General features: G+C 33.1%; 1 protein-coding gene across 5 annotated transcripts in view; it reads left to right on the top strand.

Moving 5' to 3' along the window:
- LOC138696430 (uncharacterized) overlaps window positions 1-21,240 on the top strand; it is an 80,862-nt gene that overhangs the window by 13,411 nt on the left and 46,211 nt on the right. For all 5 annotated transcript variants that reach the window (XM_069821401.1, XM_069821398.1, XM_069821399.1 and 2 more), the window contains one exon: window positions 14,710-14,918. In XM_069821401.1, coding sequence (XP_069677502.1) covers window positions 14,710-14,918 — 209 coding nt within the window. The remainder of the gene's footprint in view (window positions 1-14,709; window positions 14,919-21,240) is intronic.

The raw sequence follows: 21,240 nt of genomic DNA, 5'->3' as shown, positions 1-21,240 counted from the left end.
TCTTTGTAGTGTGTTTTCTGTTCTGTATGCTATGTTGTATTTCTGTTTTCTGATTGAGGATGCGATCTTGTGTGTGTTTTTGTTTTCGTATGTTAGTGTGATGTATTTCTTGTGTTCTTGTGTTTGTGTTGTGTTTTGCGTGTTTGTTGAGTTTTTGTTTTGTCTTCCTTATGATGTTGTCTATTATGTTTGGGTTGTAACCATTTTCTTGTGCTATGTATTTGATTGTGTTCACTTCTTCATTGTAATGTTGTTGGCTCATGGTATGTTGAGTGCATATGTTGAGTAATCTGATCTGTGTACCTTTGTCCTGAATGCAGCATGTTTGTGCTGTGTGGGGTGATTAGGTGTGTTTGTTACACCTTCAAAATATACAGAAAACCAACCACCATCACCACACACGTACACAATACATCTAATCACCCCACACAATAAAACAAGAATTAACTTAACAATTTATGGTCCATACCTGTGGAGTAACGGTTAGCACGTCTAGCCGCGAAACCAGGTGGCCCAGGTTCGATTCCCAGTCGGGGCAAGTTACCTGGTTGAGGTTTTTTCCAGGGTTTTCCCTCAACCCAATACGAGCAAATGCTAGGTACCGGTGTTGGACCCCAGACTCATTTCACCAGCATTATCACCTTCATATCATTCAGACGCTAAATAACCAAAGTTGTTGATAAAGCGTCGTAAAATAACCTAATTAAAAAAAAAAACAATTTATGAGAATTTCCTAATATATTACAAAATAATAATACAATTCAGAGAAAGAAACCTAAAAAATATCTACAGCTTGATTTTCTGATTCAAAATATTCTTGCACAGAATGGAATGGGTTTCTAAGAAGCCACGTTTTCACTTTGACTTTAAATATGTCAAGTGACACTTCCTGTGGTAACATGTTGAACATTCTACAGCCCAACATGTTAGGACTACTTTTAACTTTGGATAGTCTGCAAAATGGTATGTCCAGTTTTTCTTTATTCCGAGTATTATATTCATGTTTATCCATCCTACTGGTGAAGCCATAAAGATTTTTCTTGATGTAAAGAAGGAGTTCCAGAATATATTCATTAACAACTGTTAAGATGGACTCCTGTATGAACAGTGGTTTACAATGTGCTTTGCTTGGTACTTCTGTGATAATTCTTATTGCTTTCTTCTGAATGTATATATACATGTGTGTGTTTATTTATTTATTTTGGCGTAGTTAAGGCTATCAGATCTTCTCTTTCACATCACCAGAAATACAAATAAAATAGTAGAAAAACTATAAATAAAATAAAACCAAATGAAAATATATACAGGCTACAGCCAGCCAAATTTTTAAATGAGTTAGCATTGCTTAGATTTTCATTCTCCATTCTCCATGAAGTACCCTGGCCTCTCCTACAGCTCTCGTCCAATTTTTCTTGTCCACAGCACAACTCCAGCATTGCCTTGAAGTTCAGTAAAACAAAAACGCACCCCTCGGCCCACTTAACGTTAACTCAGTGTTCTACAGATTTTATATTTTATCTCTGTCAGTCAGTGACTGTTCAGTTTCAAATGGCTTACCTTAGTCGTGGGAATCAGCATGTTAAAAATCATTACCTTTTTGCCGTCTCCTTTCCTCCTCACCGCAAATGTGATATTGCACAGAAGCAGAGATAAGATCTGTACATTGATCTATGCTGTGCTAACATACATTTCACGTAACTTCATGTCTATGTATGCTTTCACTTAAATTTCAGAGACAGCTAACGATGAACAAGGAATTCTCTCTGTATTGGTCATATCAAAGAATCAATATATACGTATATAATTTAATTTATATTGTAAGATTTTTTTAACCCTTGATCGCTGTACGCCCACTTATATAATACCCAGTTTTTTTTAATTATGACTTGAGAAATTGTATCTCACAAATTCAGAACATATTAATTATATTATTTTTATACACATAATACAGATACAATATAAACTCGCAGTAAGTCATTTTTTTAACATAGAGACTAATATTCTGAGAGACGTATTCCAATATTTTAGAAATTAAGAGATTGTTCTTTCCACAACTCATAACATACTACATTGGTAACGTGGTTATACTGATAGAATTTCGCAGTAATAAATTTTCGGACATGAATAACAATACGTATATCTTAGAATTAATATCACTTAGTGTTATTTTCAGTGAGCTTACGTACAGTCACATACTACATGACAAAAGTATCATTGAAGTGCTTTTTGATATGTGTAAAATGTTTTTTTTTTTTCACTCCTTTGTATAAAATATAGTTGAGAATGTGAAAATCACGCAGTTTTTAAGTTAATGTCTGCAACTTTGAGCGACTGTCCTTGAGCTTCATTTTAATAAATGGCCATTACAAATGCTAGTCGCATTGAAATTGCAGTTGCTTAAAATCGAAAGGCATTTTAGTGACTATCATAGGAATACATGGGATAAAAACATCTTCTCCTTTCGTTTTGACAGTTAATGTTGTCATTTCTATTGCATCTTTCATGAGTTTTTTCTCACCAATTCTTGTTCCATTACATAATTTTGGTGGGTCAATATTTTTCGCAATAGTACTATTGGTGATTCAATATTAAGTATTCAATCATGTAATAGCAATACTTGTGGTTTCAAAAAATTCATTTGGATAAACACAGCCTGCTCACTATGTACAACTGCATCGAGAAATTCATAATATGGTCCTGGACTGCGTAAATATACTTACTTTATTAATAAATTGTCTTCTAGATTTTGCCTTCATGATGTATCAACAATGAAATTTAATTTCGTGTTAATTTCCATGGCCCCGTGAAAGTCAATGTTGAATACAACAGACAATAATAAAGAACAATTGACTGTAGAAGATTTTGCATTTTAATATTATACATGAATATTTGATCTATTTATTTTTATTTTTTATATTTTTAATTAATTTAACTTCCATTTGCACAATTTTAATGTAGCCTATGTTCTTCTCCTGGTTATGAAGGTTAAATGTGCAAACTTTGGCACATATCGGTCAAAGCGTGTAGATATGTATAGAGAACATACACACATACATACATACCCACATTCAATTTTATCTATTAAGATATATATATATAGTAAAAAAAATCTATTCAATGTGAACAAATTTATTGGTCCCGGCGAACTAATAGTAATTTTACATGTATTTTTGTGCGAGATCGTGCGTATTTGCTTGGTTTCTGCACAAAACCAACCCGCGGTAAGTCTAAAATTGCACATTCAGTATTCCCAACTGAACACACATAACAATTTCCCTCTTCTTACCGCTTAAGTGACATATTGATTTTACTGCTTTAGGCTTTTAACATATTATTTTTAGAGACGTTGAATATAGTAATAATTATAAATTGGAAACTTACCACTGCAATTTCACCTAAATTGCACTGTTAATTATTGTTTTTAAATATTTTCAATAATTAAGTAAACTCTACAACTCCACTAAAGTTACTGCATTTCGTGATGCATGTAACATTAAGGAAGCCGTTTGTTTTAAGTTCGCATTTATAGACTGGGGGAAAAAAAAAGACAGACGTATATCATGGCCTGCTGGAGTATAGTAAACACAGAAAACATTTTAAAGCAACAATGTTGAAGATAGATATTTTTGTTTTCCAAAATTGCCGTCATTGAACAGAAACCAAGATGGAGATTTCATTGAAACTAATTAGAAATTCCTCTTTCAAGTATGTAATAAACGATCTTCGCACAAAATAATGTACGATACACGAGCGGTATGTTTTCTTTCAATTCTCGGAAATTAAAAAAGCTCAACTACGTTTCGCTTTTTCAAACTTTCCCTCGAACATGAAAACTTAAACATATCGCTCTTGTAATGCATATTACTATTTTTGCATAAAGTGGAATCTGTCCAGTGTGAAAATGGAAAGATGTTTCTGTATAGTTCATGAAAAATGTATTCAACTTCATTAAATTGTTGTTAGGCCAAATAACTATAAGGGATGCATCCTTTCGCCAAGGAGGTAGGTCCACTAATTTTCTTTCACTTCATTACATTCACGTTATGCAAAATAACAATAAACTTTGACACATGAGATCTGTGTCTGAAAGAATATCTGTGCATTGTAAAATCTAAAATCAGTTTGAGTTTTGTGTGATTGTGTATCTCTCACTGTTAGAATTCTGAATTTACAGAATAAAGATGGCTTAATCGTATGCGGTTTTGTTGTTAAACAAAAGAGTGAAAGTGATTGAAGATAAAGAAAAACATAAACTCTCAGTGCATGAAATAATGACTAAATTTAAGTATGAAAAAACTCAAATTTACGAAACTTTAAAGCACAAAGAAAAAATAATGAGTGATGCAAGGAAATGTTCAAATAAAAAGAAAGGCTTAAAAAACAGGAAATGAAGAAATTAACAAGGATTGTGTGAGTGGTTTACAAGTGCACAATAAAAAAATCTTCAAATTTCTGGACCAATGCTCCAAAGCCAAGCTGTAGCTGTTGCTAAATCCCTGGAGAATAACGAGTCCATGGCATCTTCAGGTTGGCTAGACAGTTTTAAAAGAAGACACAATATAGTGTGGAATGAAACAAGGAATCAACGGATGTAGTGTAGTGAATGAGTGGAAACCGAAACTGCAGACTTTAATTTCAGTCTATACGCCTACAGACATTTTTAATACTGACAAAATGGGACTGTTTTTTCATGCATTATCGTCGAAGTCACCCACCCTGAAAGGAGAAAAGGTTCTGAGGGAAAAGTGTCTAAAGAAAGACTAACGGTCCTTGTGGAAATATGGCAGGAGAACTGGAGAAACCTCTAGTTATAGGAAAGTCAGCTAAACAAGATGTTTTGAAACTTGAACATTAATAATCTCTTGGTGATTTGGCAAAACAGCAAAAAAGCATGGATGACTAGTTCATTAATGGAAGAGTGGCTAAACAGATTTAATTCAAGAATGAAGAGCGAAAATTGGAAGGTTATTAGGTTTATATACAACACCACATGTTCACCTTAAGCTAAGTCTTTCTCATGTGAAACTTGCCTGGTTTCCCCCAAATGCAACAAGTATACTGCAACATATGGATATGGGCGTGATTTATATGTTCATGTCTTATTATAGACGGTTCTTAATGCAGTCTTTGATTGCATATGTAGAAACTGCTGACTGCTCTTATACTTTGGCAAGATCAATAATTTCCATTCTGGAGGCAGTAAATTGAATTGGGTTGGCAGCAAAAAAATTAAAAGTGAGACCATCATTAAGTGCTTCAATAAAGCAGGGCTTGGTGAAGATGGCAATACTGAAACAATGATCGAAGTGCGAGAAAACACAATAGTAATAAATAATCTTTGTCAGGAAATGAACTTCTCCACTGATGCAGAAAACTTAATTTGCAGTGCTGAACATCTTGTCACCCATTATACTTTTCAATTGACTGCAGATTTGGTGATAAGGCAGAAGACATGGAAGAGGTGGAGGAGGAAGAAAAAGAAGAATCTGAAGGATAACTTATTCAGTCGAAAATACGCACCCTTGGACAGGCTATTGAGTGTATTCGTGACGTCTTTCAGTTTGCCATTAACACAAATAATCCTAAGCGTGTGAAATTATTGTACAGTGCTAAAGATTGCATCGAGAAAGACTTAACAATGAAAAAATATAAACGAGTGTCTGTTAGATATTTGAAAGAGCTGATTACTGGAACATCAATAATGTCCTATTATTGTGTATAATACAGTACAACAATATGTAATGTAGTTAAAGTGCTAACACAGTACGGTATAATAAATAGTAATAAACCAGAAGCAAATACTGTAGTACATTGTAGTAACCAGCTACATACTTTACTTTTCAATTGCAGCAGAACTACGGTCACTCCAAAGTATGTAAAAAGAAATAATACTGTACTGTATATTCTAAAATTGCTTTAATATGTAGATGTTGTTTGTTTCTCATATTACAGAATTTTGTTTAATGCGGGAAAAAAATTGGCCCCATGTGATTCCCCTTTGAGCAAGTTTTACTCTCTCTCTCTGTCTGCACGCACGAAAATTTAAATGGTCTTTCTATTTTTGAAGAGTAGATAGTAGGCTGAAGGCATAAAGTGGTTTCGATAATATTGTGGTATTTATAGGTACTTCACGAACCTGAGGCTTCAGTAAATGTATGCTACTTCTTATTCAACTGTTTTCAGAACTTTCGATAATCAGATTTAAAATAGCTAATTGTCTTTTTGATAGCTTCAGAAGTGGCAACTCTGCAGTCCTGTAATCTAAATTTTTTCTGTACATAATCCCAGTTCATTTAATGTCTTTTTTTTCCCCCCCACAGTACTTCAAATAGTTCCATGAGTGTTATAACAGGTAAATCACCTTTTGCTCTGCGCGACATAACCTTACCTGAAATAAATTAATATTTCGATATTGTACAAATAAATTACATGCCGGAATTATTAAACAATGAGAACGAACTTGAAATGTCTATAGGATTATGGAATTTATTATTATTAGTATTATTATTATTATTATTAGTATTAGTATTATTATTATTATTATTATTATTATTATTATTATTATTATTATTATTATTATTATTATGGTAGTATATTAACTTCAATTATCTCACTAGCAAGACCTGCAACTGTTAACAAAATTGTGAAGACTGGCATATATCTTACAAACCTGCACCTAAAATATTTTGAAGTTCAAGGGTTGTTATAAAGCACAAAAAAGTTTTGTCGATCTGTTTTCTTTTTAAAAGTCTGTTTCAATATTGGTACTTAACACAAAATTATGATTTTTTTTCTTTAATGAATGTTAGTCATCAGCATGCACACAACAGTTTCCACATTTCATCCAATATTATATTTAAACATGCTGCTTACTTAAAGCTAAAACTTTCAATAGAAATTTAACATTTAGTTCTTCATATTGTCATACACACCTCCTTTCTTTCACACTGAATAACTATCTCGCACTACATGCAAAGTCAGGTTGCCTGCAGATCCAACTTCATGACAACATGGTGCTGATATGTTGCTGTTTATTGTAGTTTGGATTACAGATTATGAAGGTTCAGTATGTTTACAATACTATCTCATCAATGAAAGATATTTTCACGAGCGTGACCAAAGTTAATTTTGTCCTGCCAGATTCGCTTTTCGAATTACTATGCAGTGGTGGCATTTTGTTAGATTAGATTAGAGGAAAAATAAAATTGCATGACTTTATATATTGTCGGCTTAGAATGTAAACCTGCTAACTACCAAAAAGGAAATTTTATAAGGGAAGCAAAAAACTGAGTTTAAATTAACTCTCTGAAACTTTAGGACCAAACCCAAAGTACAGGTGATATTTGTATCTGTACTTTGGATTTGGTCCTAAAGTTTCAGAGTTCATTTAAACTCAATTTTTTTGCTTCCCTTGCAAAATTTCCTTTTTGGTAGTTAGCAGGTTTACACTCTAAGCCGACGATATGTCAAACTTTGGGTTTAATGGTATCTGTTTATTTGGGAATATTATTCTAGCGACTAATGATCGGAATTCGTCCTCTTGAAATATCAAACAGTAATTGATTCTTCTGATAATTAGCAGTACCAACCTGTCATTACTTTTTATTTAAGACATTGTCAGTATTTCCTTGCTACTTAGGAGGAATTGTGAATAGGTCTTTATGATACTCGAAAAGAGGGCATTAAAGTTGTCTCGAACTACATGAAGTAATTTGTATAATTACAGAAAATCAAACCTGGATGTGGTCATCGTAAGATGTAATAGTAATTTGATATCTCATGAAATTTGCAAATAAAATTTGTTTGAACACTGTACATATAACTCAAATGTGAATATATAGTAGAACATGGGTTATAACCCACTTATATGTAGTGTTCATTTGTACGTAATTATACACAGGTCCTGGCAAAATTATATTGAATTACATATAAATGAATTCTGAATTGTAATGATTTGTATGCAATTCACTTTTGTAAGTATTTTTAATCGAGTTTTTAATTGTACGAATTTTTTTTCTGTTCGATATGTAATAAAGTTTCATTTTTTATTTTTTTATTTTAGTAGGTTATTTTACGCTGCTTTATCAACATCTTTGGTTATTTAGCGTCTGAATGAGATGAAGGTGACAATGCCGGTGAAATGAGTCCGGGGTCCAGCACCGAAAGTTACCCAGCAGTTTCATTTTAACTTAACATGATTTGTCTTATTACTTTGAATATATTTTAATCATTTTGTATTATCCTCAAAGTCTGCTGCAGGATACAGGGAACATATAAGCTATGTGACAGTGAAGACTGCTGCTTCTGTACATCAGTGATCTCAAGGTTATGAGATTCGTACTGATAAAACAGCAAACTCACCAGGCGAATACAGAGTCAGCCTGCTCTTACCTTATGCTACCTTATCTTATTTCTTATGGGACATATTACAGAAATTCGAAAACTGTTGCAGGTCACTCATTATCTGTCTAGAATCACATGTGGCAATAAAGAGAAGAGCTACTCGCTAGAAGACAAAGTTAGATTTATGAAAGAAGTTGAGGCAAATTCCAACAAAACAAAAACTGAAATTGGAAGAGGATTGTAATATATAATAATAAACAATTCATACATAAGGAATTTTGAAGTCTGAGTTTATGACTAAAGAAAAAAAATTATAGTAATTCTATGTAATGCAGTTAGCCTATATTAAACATTAATATTCTAGTCACTTTCTATTGACAAGTCAATGCGGAGACTAAGAGGAAGGCAGAAAATAGGAAAGATTAGAGAATATTGAGTTTGCAGTGAAAGATCTGTCCTTGGGCAGAAAACAATAAATGAATGAGGACAAATTAAAAGAATCCTTAAGTGCTCCCAGTTCTCAACATTCTATTAAACTAATCCCTAGTCATTTGGAAATTATTTTATATTCAAATCTTATTTATACATACTTCTGAGTTGTGTATAATTTAAATCTTTCCTCTTCAATTACGTACAATCCAGTTTTTACTGTATCAACATATGAATCGGTTATCATTGAAAGGAACTAAGTCCACTTTTTAAAGTTTTGAGATAATCGAAAAATATTGTTTTGTGGATAATCTTTCGAAGATTAAACCAACATATATCGTACACATATTGTTTTGTAGATAATCTTTCGAAGATTAAACCAACATATATCGTACACATATTTTTTATGTGTACAATATATGTTGGTTTAATCTTCGATAGATATCCACAAAACAGTATTTTTCGATTATCTCAAAACTTTAAAAAGTGGAATTAGTTCCTTTCAACAATAACGGATTCATATGCATTGTTGATGAAAGTAGGGTTAAACTTTGAGACAGTTGAACAGTATATGTGTCATTGTGCACTATCACCTGCATGTACATGTTAATTTTATTACGTTTATTTAATTCAGCTTTATTTTGTTCACAGGATTTGTTTGCAACTTGGAACCATATTATTGCTTTTTGAAGGCGTTTTACATTATTATTACTTATTTGTTTGTGTTGTAAGTATTGATTTAGTTTAGTTTGGTCATTCAAATAATGGCTTCTTTTTGTTCAGTTTTTTGTTTCCCTCAAGGACATCCCATGTTTCTGCATGGTTATTTGGTATCCTTATATTTAGCTTGGAATGCATTTGGCATGTTATTGCCCATGATAGGTATGTAAGTTGAGTGTCTGTAATGTTGTGATTTTTAAATACAAAATGTAAATAAAGAATATCTCATGTTTTCATGGTACCATATTAATCTCATCTCTAGTGGTAAGAGTGCTGGACTCATAATCTTGTGAACCCGGGTTCAACCCTGGTGTGACCCCGATTTATGACTTGTGTTGGGCAAGCCTGTTGCCCTGGCAACACAGGGGTTTTCCCCAAGAGCTCAGGTTCCCCAGTGGCATCCCAACAAATCATAATCATCTCATTCCATCACCAACATCCCATGGTGCTTCTTGGGCAACTATTCTGTCGGTAAATTGGGCTACGTAACTGGCTTCATGTGGGTAAATGACAAACAGTCAAGTACCCGCTATTAGTAAAAAAAAAAAAAATAATAAAAATGTATGTATGCTAGTATTAATTCTTAACTCCTAAAATGATGTTTAGTCAACTGTCCGAAGACAGGTTTGAATCTCACAAGTGACACCAATAAGGCATCACTCATGAGACAACTAAGCCAGGAGATAATGGGGTAGGGTGGCCAGTTCCTTTCCCCCTCCATTGCCTACATTGCTGACTAGTTACATATTACAATGATCAGATTTCAGATGTATACAAACAATTGTTCTTCCTCTGACACATACATTCAGAAATTTAAAATAAATATTATAGTCCAGATACATGGTCTGAAGACATTAATTCATAAATTTAAGCTCTGCAACTTAATCATAAAGAAGTGCCAAAAAAATCTTTTGAATTCAATATTTTCTAACGTTAACAGAAAAAAAAAAAAGAGTTCGGCCAAGTTTGGGGGGGAAGTGCTCCTCCCTGTCCCCCCCCCCCCATAATTCCGCCTATGCCTGGTTAGAATTTAATCGAGGGTTTTCCCAATTAGACAGATACCATCTTTGCTATCAGTGGCACCAACTTTTGGAAAACCTTGAGTGGGCTCAAATACTTTGAGTTATAAGTTACAATAATTCTAATAATAATAATAATAATAATAATAATAATAATAATAATAGTAATAATAATAATAATAATAATAATAGTAATAATATGACGAATTATTGAGTGGGCTCGGGCTCCTTGGGCCCATATAAGTTGACACCACTGTTGTTCACTATCACCAATTATAGATAATCTGATAAATGATGAAGGGTCGTTATGTAACCGATAAAAAATGGTTGCTCTGTAATATTGGTTTATTTTCCTTAAATAATATTGTTGAACAAATCTATCAAATGTGTCATCCTTGTAAGGAACAAATGATATTCTCTTGCAAGGTTGATTAAACATCATTTGTTATTATTGCTGACTAAATTAATTAAATCATAGACGTAGCTACCAGGTACCAGTGGCTTTCTGGTTACCATGCTTGCCTGTGAATCAGATACTAGCAGAGTCTAATATTAAAAATATTTTGCATGGCTTTTTTCAAAAGGGAAGTGAAGCTGAGAGGACTGTGTCGTAAATTTATAGTATATAGAAAATCTTGTGCCTGTTTTCTTTGTTCAAGTTGCCTGCTTTGCATAGACCAACCTAATACTTGAATCAGAAAATTATCATCCTACCATTATCTTATTATTGTGTCACAAATTTTGAAAGATTTGTACAAGGTGGTTATAGGTCGACAAAATATAAAATAATCCTGGCTATATGAAGAGCTCAAATGCCAAACAAGTTATATCCCCAGAAAATTTTTCTCAGAAATGAGCAAAACGTGCCACACAGTATATTTACAGTGCCACACAGTATATTTACACTGTATTTCATAATTCTTTTTCATCATCCAATTCCTTCTATAGTAACAAGATTTTAGAGCAAATATTGGCCTTCAGTATTCTTCCTTCATTAAATTATTTAAATTTAAAAAGTGGATATGACTTGATTTGCACAGATCTGCGTGTATAATTTGTTTTGCACTTAATCATGATGTGAGTAGATATTAATTTTGAACTTACTAGTACTGTAAAATATTGAACAAAGAATATGGTTATCAGTTAAAATTATGCACATTATTCTTTTCATAATATTTTACAAAATTACTGAAAAATATAACATTTTTTAAGATTGCCTGCTGAAATTTTCACATGAATAAAGACCTAATTTTATGATTACCAATGAAAATTATACACATAGTTGTTATCATTGCAAATTATACAAATTATTTCCATAAAATACAAAATTACTGAAAAATATAACATTTTTAAGCCTGCTTGCTGAAATTTTCAGAATACAGTCCTAATTTTGGTTACATTTTAAAAATGAGTAACGAAGAAAGTCCTTTCCAGACTTTAACCAATATTCTGTTCTTTTGGAGAATTTCAAAATCAACACAATTACAGTTCTCATTGGGTTCATCATGGTCTTTCCTAGCTGCTGGCGTTGACTGTAATTTGGAGTAAATGAACACAGAGTCAACATGATTACTGAAAATAGTGTGGTACTATTTAAAGAAGCAAATGAATCACTATACCTGGCTTTCTTTCTTCTTTGCCTGTCTGTTTCATTACGTTTCCTCTTTCGGGAACCCACATTTCCTTCCCCAATTGTCAGCATATCTTCCATATTTTCCATTCTCTTGCCACACATAAATACAACAAATTCAGTTTGCTCTCATCACATTGACTGTTACAATGGTAGACAACAATTAAAATTATTTAAAGTAGCAAAATGAAAAAAACCTGTTGCACATTACGCTAATAAAACGAAAGAATGGATATAACTTAAACTGAAGCAAACAGCTTTTTGGATGTAACTTACTTTGATTCAAACGCAGGTTTTTATCATCCTGTCAACTGGAGGATATAACTTTTTCTGCACAGAATACCACACATATAGATGTAGGGGACCCCTAAAGTAGCAGTAGCAGCAAGAACTCGATTAAAAAAAATGGATATAACTTGTTTTGTATTTGAGCTCTTCATATGATATACTCACGTGACTGAAAAGGGAGAAGACAGTGTCACAGGCAAGTAGTATGTTAGGCTGGGTTACACTAATAGGTGTCGGACTATAATCCTTACTGTGAATCTCATAAGTCGTTGATACAGGCATTTTATTCATCTGTATTCTGTGATTGCTCGCATTATCTATCACAATGACTGACCTACAGGGCATATTAGACAAAACATGTATTTCTAGCCATTTCGTGAAATTAGAGGCATTTATATCGTCATAATAGTCGCCTGTCTTCTGCTTTGATCAGAAAACTAGCATAGCATTTTTCACAAAGCTATTTTCTCCTTCTGCATGAGCTATAATCAGTCTTCGTTCTTTACATTGTGACCCTTGCTTCGTCATAACATTGCCAACATCTGAATATATTGCCAAAATAAACCAACCATGTAGCGAGCATTTACATATGTCTCGTTTGAATATATAATGACCCTCTTCTGTTGACAGTATTTTCGATTTGCTCGGAGGTAATTAGCATGCCAAGAAATAATCTTATCACACATTTCTTCCATTTGAAGTCTAGTTAGAGAATGAGTTTCCTCAGGTACTTCCTGCTGCATTTTGAACTTCCACCTGTAAATCAGCTTTCAGTGTTACCAAAGTTTGCACAATTTTCTTCATAGTATAATTTCCTTCTAACGACCCCTCAGTAAAGTAATTAATTTCCACTTTCTTCTGTCTCTCTTCAGACTACCCCTTTGGCATTGAAAATTTGACTTGATCAGTTGTTCCTTTAGTATTCTCTTCACCCAGATGATACAAACTCCCGAAGCTTTACTTGACGATTAAATAATATATTACATACATTTTAGCTTTCCATGCTCACTGATGTAGAGCAAACATAGCAGTGTACATAGCTACACATGCGAGTGTGGAAAGATAAAATGTATGCACTATATATTTCAAATAAGAACTCTTTTATTCTTTCAAATATTTTGCTACATTGCCCTAGTGTCACTTTTCAATGGTCTACCAACAACACTAGGCTTATTATTTATTCTTACACCTTAATTGATATTTAATTATAAATAAGGAAGTATTAAGTATATAAAAAGAGATGCCAGTAATAATTTTCAGAACTAACCTGAATCACGTACCTAAGTGAAGTGGGTAGGCATTGGATACACACACATTTTGAGAACTTAGTTTTTAAAAGGAGTTAAAAATAAAATTTTAACTTGGTTTTCAAAAGGAGTTAAAAAGAAAATTTTAAACAAATGGAAGGAAACTAGTCATTACAAAAAAAATTATTTAAGATCAAGATGTCAAAAGAAATAGACAATTGAAAATACTAAACAGATACGGAGATGGATAAGGAATAGATTAATAGAAAATGAAAAACTCAGCTTAAACCTGTAATTTATAAATAGCGCCTACTCAGAATCACAAAATACAGTACTGTGTAAAATGTACTTGATGCGAGAAGGTCTGTCACGAAGTACCTCTAGAACACAACTGATTCCCACCACTACATTCTGCACAGTATCGATAAGCGGTCTGTGTCACAGGTTCTTTTCTATTTTGTATACCTGTAAGACTTGCAAAAGGCACAAAACTGAGTTAAGAGAGTTGATACTATAATAATAATGATTTATTTTAGCTGGCAGAGTTAAGGCCGTAAGGCCTTCTCTTCCACTCAACCAGCAAAAAGAGTATATACATTTGCATGAACTTACAAAGAATTCAACAATTTGATTTAGGTGAGAGTTACATGTATACAAGATTTATTTACGAATTAAACAACAAAATACTATGAACTATTAATTAAACACTGAAATAAACTGTGTAGCAGAATTAAGCTAAAATACATAGAATGTTAATATATTTCACTCTGGGATATACAGAAAGCCAGCAGGCTAATATAGTCTACATAATGGCTTGCTTCCTTCACACTCACTATAAATGTAATATAGTATAGCTACTAATTATAAACAAATCATTCATTATGTTGAATAGTGCAGTCTGGCCGAAATGTTCATAACGAAGAGATTGTTAATAAATTATAACAGATAATTCTTTTATCACTTTGGAAAGCCACAATACCATATTTGAATTTTGTGATCAGTAATATTGTCAATTATATATTTATTTTTACAGGCGCGGATGGACATAATGTACCTGATTTTGTGTGTACATTGTATTTTGATGGTATTACACCTTGCCTAGGAGGTGTAATTGCACTTGATGGATTGACTGGCCGCACAATCTGGCAACACTGGACACCTCATCCCGTGTTTTTAGTGGATTGTAGTGCAGATCTTACAGAAGACAAGACAAATGATTGTCTGATCTCAGGAAAGGGTGGTGTAAGTAACCTTCTCAAATCATGCTTAATTTTACTTCAACTTTCCACGAGGAATCTAAAAAAAACAGACGTGATGTCACCACACAAGTTTCAGCTTTGTTCAGGGTGGTTTCTGTTCTCCGTTTCGTGTTAATGCTTGCTCTCTGGTTGAATGGTTGGGTTCATTCAGATGCTTGTTGTTCAAGTATCCGGAAGTAAAGTAAAGCGATATTCAGTGAACAATCAAGGAAGACACAATCTGATAATAACCTACCATGGTTTCATTCATTTTATAGAGAATTTATCTTTTCAGATGCCTTTAACTTCTACTTGTTTATGTATTTCTAATTTTGCTTCATGTGGAATATCTTTTCAGCTGGATTTTATTCTAATGATTTAATTTTGGGAATAGTATCTTTAAGATATATTAATGTTTTTGATTTGGTCTGATGGTTACCATGCTAGTTGTTAGATCCGAGGTTTGTGGGTTCAAAATTAGCTAAGGGCGATTGATTTTAAAGGGTGATCAAATCCGTAGCACAGCTTCCTCTGGGAGGGAAGTAAAACTGGTATGTCTGTGCTCTAGATTTAGCCAGTATACCACACATAAAAGAACCTTAGCCTTAATAGAGGGATCCAGGGAAAATTTGTCGATCACTTCTCGCCATGCTGAATTTCGAATCTGAATAACATCTGCAATTGAAAACAACGTTAAGTAAAATACCACAACTGCTCAATACTAAGTTTTATGCACCTTTTATTAAAATTATTATAAATGTCCTTTATCATAACTTTAAAGACACTGAGTGAGAGAAGAATGTGCTACTTTCTATCAGTAAAACTGGTAATTTAATAACGAACAACCTAACAATCATTTATTTTAAATTTAAAGAAAAAGGAAAGTAATTAAGGGAAGAGATACTAACATTTATTTTGAAATGTTTTCTTAATTGATGCACAGTTTTCATTTTTTGTATGTAGAAATATTGAATAATATATACTTACTTACTTACTTACTTATTTACTTACTGGCTTTTAAGGAACCCGTAGATTCATTGTCGCCCTCACATAAGCCCGCCATTGGTCCCTATCCTGAGCAAGATTAATCCAGTCTCTACCATCATATCCTACCTCCCTCAAATCCATTTTAATATTATCTTCCCATCTACGTCTCGGCCTTCCTAAAGGTCTTTTCCCCGCCGGCCTCCCAACTAACACTCTATATGCATTTCTGGATTCGCCCATACATGCTACATGCCCTGCCCATCTCAAGCATCTGGATTTAATGTTCCTAATTATGTCAGGTGAAGAATACAATGCGTGCAGCTTTGCGTTGTGTAACTTTCTCCATTCTCCTGTAACTTCATCTCTCTTAGCCCCAAATATTTTCCTAAGAACCTTATTCTCAAACACCCTTAATCTCTGTTCCTCTCTCAAAGTGAGAGTCCAAGCTTCACAACCATATAGAACAACCGGTAATATAACTGTTTTATAAATTCTAACTTTCAGATCTCTTGACAGCAGACTAGATGACAAAAGCTTCTCAACCGAATAATAACAGGCATTTCCCATAGTTATATACTAATAATAAATCTGTAGCCAACATTTTTCTGGTAATTTTCGATTTTCCAAAAATAATTGGTGTTGTTGTTGTCTAGTGCCTTGCATTTGGCAATGAAGCCATTAGCAGTCGTGCTTTCCAATACTTTTGAACTGTAGTTTCTTCTGATCTTAATGCTTCACAGGTCTTCAAAAATAATTGGTGTTAACATGTATAATTAACCATCCTGAAACCGAAAATCGCTTTTTTGTAATTTTTGTATGTATGTATGTCTGTCTGTCTGTCTGTCTGTCTGTCTGGGTGTTTGTTACCTTTTCACGCAATAATGGCTGAACGAATTTCGATGAAAATTGGAATATAAATTAAGTTCGTTGTAACTTAGATTTTAGGCTATATGGCATTCAAAATATGTTATTTAAAAGGGGGGTTATAAATAAATCGAAATATCTCGCTTATTATTGATTTTTGTGAAAAATGTTACATAACAAAAGTTTCTTTAAAAATGATTTCTGATAAGTTTTATTCTTTGAAAAATTTTGTTAGGACTGATATTTAATGAGATAAATGAGTTTTAAAATTAATATAACTGCCATCTAAGGTGGTATAATGAAATAAAAAACAAATGACTTGGACAACAACAATCGAAAGCTATGAAACATAGCCTACAGAGAATGTTTCTGTATTTGTATGAAGTAATATCGGAAGCTAAATTAACCGATTTGTATAATTAATTATTATTTCACCATTGGAAAATGTAGTTTCTCTAGCTGAACATAATGCTATAATGTTATTACAGTAACTTCTGAGTGGATCGAGGACAGGTAAGATTAAAATAGCTTCTTATGCACAGAAAACTTGATAGGCTATTCTGTACATTCGTTTCCTGTATTTCCTAAAATAATTTTTATGTACACATTCATTTTCATCTCAGAGAATTAACGAACAACGAGAGTGTATTGATTTAGTATGCAGTATTAGTATGTTAGCTTTGCAATCCGTTATTTTATAATTCAAATTTTAACTATGCTGAATTGAATCGTGTTAAAATACATAAAATATATATGCAATAAATGCAATGCAAAAAAATTGGGTAATGAACCAAGCAGATTATGTTGCGCTGTTGTAAAAGTTGTTCCTCCTGAGATTCTAGAGCTCCCACAGCAAATTAAAAACTTACATGTTGGAACACATCCATTACAACACACTTTTTTATATAATATAATATAATATAATATAATATACTAAAGTAGGGAGCAGGAATATTGGCGGATGGAGGTATACCCCTTCATATTAACCCAACCCACATTCCACCCCTACTTTAACTGTAAACATTCTTCGAAGGGTCTCTTCCGAAACATTTTTCACTCCTCGCTACGTAACCTAAAGTCTGTAACATCGAAATAGTGTTTATATATAAACACTGTCTGTGTGTCAGTATTTAGTGTAATTTCTGTGCGCAGCATTATAATTATTTCATTAAACAACAGCACATGTGAACACTTCATTTGTTATCATATAAACTACTGGTATACAATATGCGACATGATTTTATAACTACTATACTGATATCGAATAGCATTCGTATTTTGAGGTGAATGAACTAAGAAAATCAGTTGAATTCATATCTTCCAAGTTCGACAGTCTTAGAGAGGAAATGGCGCACACAAGACATGAACTCAACTCCACGCAGGAGGAGATGAAGAGGCTAGTGCAAGAAAATGACCATCTCAAACAGGAAGTGAGTGATCTGCAGCAGTACACACGCAGAGACAATATAATGCTATTTGGAGTTTCGGAGATCGACGAACAATCAACTTATGAAGTCATTGACCAAATATCGGAAGTCATAAGCGGTAGTGAATTGGTGCAACATGATGTAAGCGTAGCACATAGCATACCATCCAGGCCAGGGAAGACGCGTCCTATTGTCATCAGCTTCACAAAGAGTAGAAGTCGTGATGAATGGCTCCAGCTGTTCAGAAATGAGGCCAAAAATGATGGCAGCGGTCCTGGGATTGCGACAAAGAAAGTCAACAGGGACCTTCCGGCAGGAAGAATCACAGCAGGTGACCAACTGACAGCAGTGACCAGAGACCTTTTGAACAAAACAAGGGTTGCAAGAAAAGATGAAGCCAGTCCCGTGAGTAAAATCACTGGTGTTGACGATGTAAATAATTTGTAAATAGTATTGTGTCCGTACCCAGGTTTTATTTTATATAATATAATTGACTTAACAATGGCTAGTAATACTATATTAAATGAAATCCATCAGTGCAAATTTAATAATAATAATAATAATAATAATAATAATGATAATAATAACACAATGGTTTTTAACGATTTACTTCACTGCAATGAGTATATTGCCAATATACTATCAGATCTTAAAATATTTCACTTAAACTTATAGTGACCTAATTCCTGTTTTCCTCATTCTCTTAATAACCAGAATTTCAATCATATTACGAAAATTTTAATTTGTTGTATTAATTATAGTTTTTTTTTTTTTTTTTTTTTTTTTTTTTTTTTTTTTTTTTTTTTTTTAAGTATTCGTAAACACTATAAATAATTCCTTTTGCTTGGCTCTGCGTATCCGCTCCCTTTCTAGACATGTCGCTCAACTAGGCACAGAAGCAATTCCAGTGTTAGTATTGAAAATTACTGTTTAAATATGTACACAGTGAACAGACAACAGCTACGATGACTACTCTCTCAATACCCAATGATTGGCTTGCAAGCAACTACACCCGAACGCATCGACACACTGCCAGTCAGTCATCCCAATGGACAGGTCAGAAGAGAGGGGATGGTACGTGCAAAAATGTGCTAAGTACGACCCGCCAATATCTTTGCTTCCTACTATATAATATAATACGAGTATAATATAATGTTGTTGTTTTCTAATGCCAGGCGTTTGACAATAAAGTAATTTGATCTCTTGCACTCCAATATTTTTCAAAGATATTATCATGGCCAGCCACTGAAGCACAGATTTTGAGGTGCTCCGAATCCATTTCTAGGTTTGAGTTGCACAATGGGCAGTTAGGGGACTGATATATTCCAAGTCTATATAATAATATAATATAATATAATATAATATAATATAAATAATTGGTGTTAACATGTATAATTATTCATCCTGAGACCGAAAATCGCTTTTTTGAAATTTTTGTTTGTATGAAGGATATTTTTTGCTTTTGTTTTGATTGCAGTCATAGACTTATTTTTCATAAATGCGCTATAGAATAAAAAAAAATTTTGACATAAAATACACTAAAGTAAATAAATAAGTAAATTAATTACCAAATAAATAAATAAATTACTAAATTAATTAATAAGTGCATGAGTGAAGGAATGAATAAATGAAAAAGTAAATGAATGACTGAATAAATAAATAAAATTATCACATTTAGTAGATCATCACAACAATATGGATAACACTTTAATAAAATTACACCTAACTGAAATGTACATTAGGTTCAAATAGATTATTCTTACATTCTGTGTTGTTAGTGCTGCCTTTAGTTGAGTTAGTTGTTATTGTTGTTTTCTAATGCCAGGCGTTTGACAATAAATTCATTTGACCTCTTGCACTTTAATATTTTTCAAAAATATTGTCATGGTCAGCCACTGAAGCACAGATTTTGAGGTGTTCCGAATACATTTCTTGATTTGAATTGCGCAATGGGGAGTTAGGGGACTGATATATTCCAATTCTATGCAGGTGTTTGGCCAAACAGTCACGGTCTGTTGCCAATCTAAATGCAGCTACAGATGATTTGCGTGGTAAATCGGGAATTAACTGTGAATTATGATGCAGAGTTCCATTTCTTCCCTTGATCTAATTGTACGACATGTTGTTCACCTTTGATTTCAGCATAGTCCTTACTATGCTACAACATATAATGTCCTTTAACATTGAATCTTTTAACTGGTTCAGAGTGTTCGAAAAATGCAAATTCCAGTAAAATCGAAAACGATGGAGATTGGTATAAGTCCAATTTCCACAATATTGCAGATATATTAATAATTTTGGTAATGCTTGTTTTAGTATCTATTAGTAAGTGGCTAAAATTTCAATTCAATATGTGCTATAAGAAAACGATTATTTTACTCAAAACCATTGGATACCGCCAAACTTCTGTTGTATCACTACCTATAACATGAAAAATCGAAATATGGAAACCTATTTTCCAATTCTCTTTTGCTTCTTAGACTGACCTTTCTTGCTGATATATATATTTCATTTCATTTCATTTTTAGATTGAAGATCAGAATTTGATTACCAATGAGTCAGCTCTCAGGCTGAGTTACCGTATCTCTAAGCAGATAGCTAAGACTAAATAGTTTTAAAATAATACACTATCCATGTTTGAGAATAGAACTCTTGCATAACACAGTTCACAATGTGTCCGATTACAGCGTATACATCACTGATGCTGCATCCAGCCCGTTCATTGCATGGCCGACCTTTACTGCTTTTGCTTCATCAGGAGCAAGAGTATGATCATACGGGCAAAGCTTGCACAGGTCTGTTCTGGAGGAAAATTAAAAAGTAAAGGTGATAGTGCATCTCCTTGCTTTAGCTCACAGTAAATTGGAAAAGCGTCAGACAGAAACTGGCCTATATGGACTCTGCTGTATGTTTCACTGAGACACATTTTAATTAATCAAACTAGCTTCTTGGGAATACCAAATTCAGTAAGTCTAATTTTTACTTTTGCAGTTTTACAATAACAGTGATAGTTTTCGTGCAAATTAAATACAAAATCTGACATGTTTT

The sequence above is a fragment of the Periplaneta americana genome, chromosome 3 (assembly GCF_040183065.1).
Source record: "Periplaneta americana isolate PAMFEO1 chromosome 3, P.americana_PAMFEO1_priV1, whole genome shotgun sequence".
Taxonomy (NCBI): domain Eukaryota; kingdom Metazoa; phylum Arthropoda; class Insecta; order Blattodea; family Blattidae; genus Periplaneta; species Periplaneta americana.
Note: the sequence above shows the minus strand (reverse complement) of the source record. Positions and strands in the feature narration are given on the sequence as shown.